This window comes from Cynoglossus semilaevis, chromosome 5 (assembly GCF_000523025.1).
Source record: "Cynoglossus semilaevis isolate Cse_v1.0 chromosome 5, Cse_v1.0, whole genome shotgun sequence".
In the NCBI taxonomy this organism is placed as follows: domain Eukaryota; kingdom Metazoa; phylum Chordata; class Actinopteri; order Pleuronectiformes; family Cynoglossidae; genus Cynoglossus; species Cynoglossus semilaevis.
In genome coordinates, this window is record NC_024311.1 from 1,681,717 (window position 1) to 1,691,664 (window position 9,948).

At 39.9% G+C, this 9,948-nt stretch overlaps 1 protein-coding gene across 1 annotated transcript in view; it reads right to left on the reverse strand.

Moving 5' to 3' along the window:
• Nucleotides 1-9,948, reverse strand: part of mmp15b (matrix metallopeptidase 15b) — a 29,902-nt gene that overhangs the window by 12,995 nt on the left and 6,959 nt on the right. Inside the window, exons 2-6 of the mRNA XM_008309910.3 lie at nucleotides 7,387-7,535; nucleotides 6,824-6,946; nucleotides 6,360-6,667; nucleotides 2,012-2,173; nucleotides 728-972 (exon numbers count right to left, since the gene is read on the reverse strand). Of these exons, the coding sequence (XP_008308132.1) occupies nucleotides 728-972; nucleotides 2,012-2,173; nucleotides 6,360-6,667; nucleotides 6,824-6,946; nucleotides 7,387-7,535 (987 nt within the window). The remainder of the gene's footprint in view (nucleotides 1-727; nucleotides 973-2,011; nucleotides 2,174-6,359; nucleotides 6,668-6,823; nucleotides 6,947-7,386; nucleotides 7,536-9,948) is intronic.

Sequence of the window (9,948 nt, forward strand, 5' to 3'; positions counted from 1 at the left end):
GCTGCGTTCGGGTCCTGCCTGGTTTCCTCTCATGCCTCAACGTTGCACGTTTCCAACTAGTCGAAGCTTCTCTGTTCAATTTAACAAGTGTCAAAACAAAGTGCTAGGTGACAGGACTAGCACTAGAGCCGTTGTACCATGCCCCCCGCCCCAAAGCGCAGCTTCTAGGGCTAGTGTAAGAGCAAACGCTCCATGCCCAGGTACAGTGGGGTTGCCTGCCATGGCACGGTTGGAGTCGGTGGGCCAAACTTGCACATTTAACTATGTCTCCTGCTGCCTGTGCAAAAAAGAAAACTGCAAAATGCCGTCTCGCGCAGTCAATAAATCAAGACATTGGCGTAGGCTGATCGTTCACAAAGCAGCCGTGTGTGTCTCTCTCTGTGTGTGTGTGTGTCCGCCTGTTTTCCTGTGTCTGTGTGTGCACTCAAAACACACATTGTTCCTTGTGCGTATCACAGACAAATGTTAGGTGAATGACAACAAAAAAAAACAACAAAAAAACAAAAACAAGCTTGGAGCTCTTTTGGGTTACTATATACTCACTATAAAACCTGCTGGTTGACCAGTGCATCTCTAGAGTTATTGATACACCTTTTTTTTTGCATGTGCAACCTGTGAACACTGGCTCTGGTGCTAACACATCCTCTTAGGTCCTGTTCATACCAGGTTAGCAAATTCTCCCAAGACATTATGAAAGGGAAAACCAAATCCTAAAAATACACCTTACCTTAAAGACAAACATCTCTCCTCGCAGCATGGCCACACTGTCGAAGTTCCCTTCACAGATGTTTGGACCGTAGTGATCTGGTCTCTCTGTTGTTCTAGGGGGGTCTGGATGTCGCGGCGGCGTTTGAGGGGGTCGAGGATCGGGTCGAGGATCGGGTCGAGGATCGGGACGGGGATTGGGTCGAGGATCGGGTCGACGGGGTACCACCGTTGGCAGAGCCTGGGTGGGGCCGCTATCTGGCAGACCTTGATGAGGAAACATTTTTTTTAGCAATATTTTTCAAAAATAAAAGAAATATGCCTATAAGATTTAACAAAATTTCTAGACTACACGTGTCAAACTCAGGCCCGGGGGCCAAATCTGGCCTGCAGTGTAATTATATTTGGCCCGCCTGATCAAATCAAATGTGTACTATAGTTGGCCCACCAGTATATATCCATTATATACTGGCAGGATTTGTAGTACTTGCAGTGTACGTACATTTTGTTTTTTTTTGTTGTTGGCCTGTGAGTTCATTATAAAGAACTCCAAAGGCTACAGATAAAGACTAAATAAGAAACAATATTTTATTTTATAATATTAACCTCTGGTTGTTCCAGATTCAATGTTTACTCAAAACTGAAGTTTGTTTCCATATGAAAAAAATATACATTACATATCTGGAGAGAAGGGAAAACAAGAACAATTGCCGTCAATTTTTCAATTAATTTAGATTTTGGCCTGAGACATTGTCCCAGTTTTGAATTTTGGCCCACTGTGAATTTGTGTTTGACAGTCCTGACACTAAAAAGAGTTAAATGTGTAAGGAAGGAAGCAGTCTATAAACTTTAATGATCTATCAACCCTCAGATGTTACTAATGAATCATGTTATATCCTATGCTTCATGTGATATCTTTACAGGCCACAAAGAGGAGTGCTCTCTGCCTTAAGGCAAGACGTATGAGCCGCAGCTATAACTAATGTCTCTCCCCATGAGTCATCAGGATGGACTATTGAACGGTCATAGGTGAAAGTTTAGCCTGTTCACTGGTGGAATTCATTCTGACTTAAACTGGATTAATAAATAAAAAAAATGAATTTATATTTCATTTATTAGTTACCTTCTATGAAATTCAAACCCAGTTATTGCTATTCCCAAACTTCCCATTGAAGACATTTGGATTCTGACACAAGGAATTTGAGGAACATTCTGAGGAGGAAAAACTGAACAGCTGCTGATTTGAATTCGAATTGGATAATTTGTCATGATGTAACACGCTGGACTTGAGTGAGGTCCAAACTACCATAGATCTGCTGAATCCCTCGCCGGTCGTCTTCCGGCAGCTGAAAGTTCTCAGTTTCCATCCACTGGTAAAATGGAGCCATGATAGCCATAGGATTGTTGGAGTGTTCCAAACCCAGAGCATGACCCAGCTCGTGAATAGCGACCAAAAACAGGTCATTACCTGAGTGAGCAAGACAGGTCATATACAGGTAAGACGGATGGGACGTCCTCACACGTGAAGCACAATTCTATTAAGCTGATGAAACGTTATTAATTACAAATTCAATAAATTGGGATTTTTTTTGTTTGTTTAATCTAGGCACTGTAGAGTTTACTCTGACTTTTAAGGTCAACTTAAAAATGTTTAGGATTTTTACAATTCTTTTTCCCCCCCTATATACCGAGACATGAGATCTTGATTAAACAACACTTTGTGTGTAAGTTTAGAGCTAAGTCGGCAAATGTAGTGACACACTGGATGTTAGCCTGATTGTGTAATTATGGCCTTCTATAATATATGCAGTATATTTCTCCGGATCAACTTTAAATAAAGCCAGAGGGATAAGGATGTGCCTTGACAGGACAACTCTTTTGTCCACACACCATACATTCTAAGTCACATGAATCACCTCATGGCGTGTTATGCTGCAGCTAACAGAAACCAAACAGAGGCAAAGACAGAAAGAGTGGGGGTAAGAGGGGGGGAAGAGAGAGATACAGATAAAAAAAGGCCTTGGTAAACATGAAACCGCAACAGTTAACACTGTAGAGCAAGGCGGCGGTTGGAACAACACGGCGGTACTAACGTTCGACTCCTTTCTTGCTTGTTAATGGTGACTCACATTCACACACTCACTATTCATCTGTGACCAGGGCAACTCAAAATAACCATCACCATGAGAACTGAATGCACTTGCTTCCAGGAACTGAAATAGACTAGTCTGACTGTGTAATTTCGCAGGACCTGGAGGCTGGCTGTCAGTGAAAACATGGCTGCCGTGATAAACTGATTTCAGACAAGTAAGAATGGGGTCATAGCTTTATACTTCTGTTGGAGAGGCCTTATCAGGAAACTTAAAGAAGACGTGAACTTCTCCTGAACCAGTTTTTAAAAAATTGTTAATTTTAAGAAAAGTAAAAGTAAAATAATTAGTCGGAAAATCTGACATTCTCCAGGTCAGGGGTGGCCAACCAGTCAAGAGGCTAAGAGCCACAATTTTTACTGCGTTACTGCAAAGAGCCACATGATATACATGGGTACATGGGAACTGCCCCAGTTAAAACTCTCCCAGTTTTTTAAATGTTCCTGTGTACATCTTATCATCTGTGCCAATTTTCCCTAAGTAATGTGGCTCAACGTCCATCGGCGTGAAATTGACATAGTGAAAAAAAAGACACGGACATAAAAAACAGTCATCAAAATTGCTATTACTATAAGCTGCTACTTTTTTCACACCCTGCGACTTAAACAATGATGCGGCAAATTTATGGAATTTACGGGCTAACGAAGTTCATACCACTACCGATCATTGACTTTTCTGGTCTACTGTGTGTTACACTAGTAGCGTATGTCTGTCGTATGTGCGTGGAGCACGAGAGAGAGAGAGAAAATGTTAGGGAAAGTTGAGAGCAGTTTGATCCCTGTCGTGTTGAAGCGTGCGTTGGTTATACAGGAGCTGTTAAAACTCTCGTTTATGTTCTGTTGTGCTCGGAGTGGCTGATAATAAAGAGACCCCAACTTCCCTGCTTCTGTTTACATCTGCTGCGAACAAGCACAAAGCGAGGGGGCAATTGGCACTTTAAGTGCAGCGCAGAGCAAATGGCCCCAGTGTAAGTGTGCCCTAAGAGTAAAAGGGCCGTCCAAAGGAACAGCTCTGTCACGAAGGCAAGGTCAGTTAAAAGCACAGAAAACACGGAAACCACAGACACTCAGTGAGATTGATTTTTGCTCTTAATGGTGCATCCCTTTTTTTTTTTTTTTTTCATGTGCAGCTATTGATCCTAAAAGTGAAATCTAGTTATGTTTGCCCGCCCACCCAGAAGAAAGTGGAGGTTGAAGGTCAGAGCTGATCTTGTTTGGTGAGCGAAGACAAACCAGATTCGATGCACTCATTGCAACGTGAATGTCCTGGTAGTTAGGACAGTTGTTTGCGTGTTGTCTTATAATACTCTAGTAAAAGCTGGCGTAGAGTCTGTACTAATGTTTACTGGATGGGTTAAGTACAGTGGACAAATTCTGTGTGTGTAACATTTAGACGGTGAGTATTTCGAAATTCAAATTTTTCAATAATCAAGCCTACTTTAAGCGTAAACAACATTTTGTGACCGAGCTCCAAGCATCCTGGAAATATGGAAATATCAACAATTAATCCCAACACACTGCATCAGCAGTATCACCAAAATCCGCCCAAAACGTACTGTATATACTCTAGTTTCCAGATGCAACACCACTGTTTTTGCTTGATGTTATTTCTTATTTATTTCAGATATGGAGATAAAAAGGTACTTTACCAAGAAAGACATTTCTTGGTGAAATTAACAGATTTCTAACAGTAACAGTAAAGTCTAAATAAAAAAATAACACATTCAAATGAACTCGGTTGCTTCAGTGAATATACAAGTGCTGTGTGCATGGAATCCATACGACTTCTTTAGACTCTGACCGTGAAGTTAGAGAAGTGTTGTTGTTTTTTTTTCTGTCCCTTTTGCTTCACAGTCTGACACTGGCCCTGTGCACTGACAGCTCACAGTTCTAAAGACTTCAACTTGGAAACCCGTGCAGCCACACTTTTAAAATAGCCTGAACTATCGCTATAAGATAAGTCTAATTATATTCACCAGCACTTCCTCGGATTAAAATAATCCCTGACCGACAAGAGGCTTAAAGAAAAAAGTTAGTATTTAGGAAACTTAAAAGAAGTCGGCAAAGTCCTGCACCCATTAACCTCACTGACCTGAGGTATTTTCTTCAACAATAGACTTTCCTGCACTGTTATCTACACACACACACACACACACACACACACACCAGGTGCTGTGTGTCTGTGATCACAGCCTGTGGAATCCCACAGTAAGTGGAAGTGTGTTGCTGCACTCAGGAACAACCGCCGACTGCACTCTTTCTGCTTGAAAGCAAAGTGCAGCCAAATTACTATCTTGTCGGACACTTGTCGTTGGTTGGTGAGACTGTGCATGGCTCAGCCTTTCATGTCTTAAAAGGTGTCTTCTGTTAACATTAGATCTTCTTTGAAGACTGCCCTTAGAACAGGTCCATAACAGTTTTTAACCAACAATCAGTACAAGACAGCCACACCTTCAATGAAAATAATAATAATAATAATTGTTCAATAATAATAATTGTTAATATATTCAAATTTCATATATAAAATGAACAAAGAAGTTAGAGAAAAAAAAAACATATTCATGATGATCCATTGTATAGGTTTACTGCCTTATCCAGTCCCGCCAGGATTTTTGCAATATTTGCAATTGTTGCAGCCCAAAATGTATAGATTTGTGGGGTGTTTCTTTAAATGTTGCGAGGATTTTTAGTTTTTTAAAATTTCGCTTAAAAAGAAGTCAAACAAGAACTAAATATGTTCAATTGTATGTCAGTTTTAATAAATACATTGAACCTGAAACTAAACTTAACTTAAAATGTAGTTTATGTGGGTCGACCATTGTTATGGAGTTTACATTTAAATGCAAGCCTAACCTTTTCGTTTACATTTTATCGCATTAACGAAACACTAAGCTATGAATTGCAGTTTTGGTTCTTTAAAGTCCTTTAAAATGTCTTTATTTATGTTTAATAAACTGACCATTAAAGGCATTAGGTATATATTATATTATAATATATGTATCGCTATGTCACCCTTAGCGGATTTGTGCAGACAAACCTTTACTTTTCGTAAACCATGTCGAACAAATTTACTTCCTAGCACATTGTTTTCCAAAGACTGGGTCGTGACCCTCAGGTGGGTCGCAAGATTTTTTTGTCATCGCAACATGTCTGGTCCACCTCTGGTTATGTTTAAAACTTGAGCAATACTAATTGTTCAAATATTACTCGGTCAACAATAAAAATATCCTCATTTATGTTCAGTAATGGTCAAGTACACCTTTATTTTGTGATTTACGAATAATGTCTATTGACTTGGGTCGCAAAGGTTTTTGTGTCTTTTAAAATATGGATCCCAAGAAAAAAAGTTTGGGAAACACTGTCCTAGCAAATACTGCTGTTGAGAAGAAAGACTATCTCACCCTTACTTAAGGCACTATGAATATTTCATGAATTTTTTTTTTCTATTTGTTGCCATATTTTCACATCACATCGGAACGCTCCTTTTAACACTGGTTAGATTTACCTTGTACATTTTGGTTTCCTATTGTCCAGGGCTCATCGGAGTCAAAGTGTGTGTCTCCGCCCATACCAGGACCTGGGAAGTAGGCGTGAGCCAGGAATCCTCCCTCTCCATCAAAGGGAGAGCTGTCGCCATGAAAACCTGAGGCAAAGAAGATCATGATGTCTGGCTCTTTGCGACGGCCATATTTCACCTCCTGGTATGGGATCTCGTCGAATGTCAGTGGGGTAACCTTCTCCCAGACTTTAAAAGCCAGTCTGATGGCTTCAAATGAGTTATACTCTCCGATCTTAGGAGTGTAGTTTTGGATACTGTAATAAAAAGAGGGGAGAAAAAAGAAAAAATCAAACCCCGGGATTGTACTCCAATTCAATAGGGAAAACACATTCAACTTATATGTATGTATTGTATAGATAAAATATAATAGTGTGCTTAGGTGTACACAGTAGGTTTTGCATTTTTCTTACCTGTATGTGAGGTGAGTCCTGCTCCATTTATGTCCAGTTAGGGCGTAACGTTTCCGCCGAACATTGGTTTTGATCTGTCCTCCAAACTTATCCGGGACACCACACCGGGGTCGTTTCATGGCACTGAGAGGTGAAGTTAAGGAGAAATTGAAACAAAACATAAGCATGTGTGTGTGTGTGTGGGTGTTGGGGGGTTAAAATGAGTCCGTTTGTGCTAAAGGTACTAATCGAATATGGCTAAATATTCACCAAAGCATTGGGGAATTTTACAAAAGAAAGTGAGTGAGCCCATAAACAGCTCAATGCTATTATGAATATTATTTAAAAATGTAACATGTATACATGTAAACAGTTACAAACAGGGCCGAAAAATACCAAATGCTATTAATAATAAAGGCTGGAATTTAGGGAAACAGAGAAAAATCTACAGTGTAACTGTAGTAAAAGAAAATAAAAAATATATCCCAGAAAGGAAGCTAAAATATTTGGTTAAAGTAAAACACAAGTAGCTATAGATAAGAGAAGACAACAGCACATCCCTGCTGTAGGTGTGTGTTCCTGACCTGATGGTTTGAGAGTCCATCTGTCCAGTCACCTCCAGACCATAGAATCTCTGCATGTCGCTGATGGCGTTGGACAGGATCTGAGCCGACCTCATTGTAGACATCTGTCTGCTGACCTGAGGCAGGTAACCATACATCCTTAGCCATGACTGTGGAGACACACGGGAGGACAAATATAAACGCCAGAGTAGTCCAAAAAACGTAAGCGTACAGTTATTAATAGGGGTGGGAATCTCTGGGTAGCTCATGATATGACGGATGACTGTTACGAGGCTACCAAATATGAGCTGAACCAATGCAAATTTTAATAAGTATATTGGAGGGCAAACAATTATCACACTGTTTCTGAATGATGAAATCGCCCCCTTTGCAATATAAATTCAATAAAGTCAAGAAAAAAACTGGAAAAAAAAATTGATCTGGGGCGAAAAGTTAAACAATAAACAGTTCAAGGTAAGTTTAGTTACATTAGTTATTGTGAGTATTGCTGCTGTGTGGAGGTGGAGCTTGGGATTTGTGCGTCCAGCCCTGATTGGCCACTCCTTTGGCACCAGGCTTCACATTGTATACTCTGCCAACTTTCAAAATGGCCTATTCACCTTTCTTGATGACACCATTGCCATCACCAGCTATAGATTATCCTGAGTATTATTCTGTAAATTCTCCAAGAATCTCTTTTTTGTTGATCAGTTGAGCTCAGGTTAGCTCTCACTTTCTCACTCTCTCTCTCTTTCGCTCTCTGGTTTGGTTATTTTTCTGTCAGACTAGGTTAGGGCGCTACAATATTTTTGGTTGCTGAATCAACAATTGTGGTGCTGTTTTGGGAGAAAGAAAGGTAATCAGGCCTCTCCTTATATTAGCAGGAGCCGGGAGCAGAGGAGAGGGAGGGACTGAAGCAAGGGCTTAGCAGGAAGCCTGGCACCAGTAACCAGTGTTAAATAAAGACTGGTTAAACGTCACCCTTGTCAGTGTCTGGTGTCCAGAGTGAACCCACTTGTAACAGTGAGTGACAACGCGACGACTTGTACAGTATGTGAGTTCTGCTTCACGGTGATAATAGCGTAACACCACACTGTACAAACGGAACTCAACCCCTATATTTAAGATTACCGTATATACTCACATATAAGCCAAATTTAAAACACCAACAAGTAAAGATAAAATCGGAGGGTCGGCTTATATGTGCATAAATACCTGGGACAGCATTTTCCATCGATCGCATCATTACCGCTAATAAACAACAAGTCGAACATATGGTCAAAAATATCTTTACACAAATATCTTTACACTTATAAATAAATTCAATCCACACAATCTACAACTGTAGCACTGATTATAATGCAAAAAAATGACGTATATTCTGAATTTCGCAACAAACATTGGTGTGGCCATTTTGTCATTTTTTTTCCCCCAATATTATTGCAAATTTGGTATCGAGGCTAATGAGTATAGTTGTAAGACAAGAGCTGTGATTGGTCGGATGAGGGGTTTTCATATATCCGCACGCTACAGCGAAGGTTTCTTTAATAAGTGTATGTTATAAATACTACTCTGACACAGTTGCGATACACATAGTGATTCTGCAGTACATCATTGCGCGATCGTTGCATCTTCTCAATTTCCTCTTCTGGAAATAAAGTTAGCTTAATTAAAAATAATTAAGGGTGAGTAGTAGTCGAAGCAGCACAGGAATCTAACAACAACAAGCTGCTAATATTGGAATACTTTGAGCTTAAACATGTATGGAGGCATTACAAGGAAAGTTAATATTAGCACAAACACAAACATGCCAACAGTTCCCAAAGTTTGTAGTCTCGATTACAAGATCTTCGCAATTTTAACGTAAACAGTGTTTAGCAAGATCATTTTCTAATTTTTTTGTTGATGCACACAGCAGGAGTAAGACATTTTACCACGGCAAAAAATGAAAACATTATGGTCGGCTTATATGCGGGTTTTTGTAAAAAAAAAAATTTCAGGGATGTGCTTATACGCGAATTGGCTAATACGTGAGTACTGTATGTACAGTAAGTATGGCCAGATCTAACCCCATATAGCAGCTGTGATTTTACAGCAGGGGATCCAGGTAAAGCTCATTTTACCACGGAGCAAAGACTCAAACATTATCATCCTAAACCTGTAAAATCCCATGAATACATTCACTGCTGTGTCTGTGTGCGTGTGAGGGAAAACAGGTAAGTTGGTTTTTATGGCTTTGAAGGAGTGGGTGAGCAAACACGGAACTTTATTGTCAGGTTGTATTTTTTTGCTTTAAATGAGGGGCGTTAACATCAGTGCAAACACTGTGTGTGTTTGTGATATAAAGTTTCAGCGAAACAGGTGGGATAGACTTTGTGTAATCTCAGCTCGGGTCAAGTATCGTATTCTGTCACTCAGCTTCGGTCATTACTCAAATTAACAATGCCTTCACGGACTAAAAAAATGAGCTTCATACGAAACCACAACATTGGCCAATTTTCGATTAAAGCAGAAGCTTAAAGTTTGGTGAAGACGTTAATATTCAACGTAAAGAATATAAATGCCCTGCCACTGTTGTTGCAC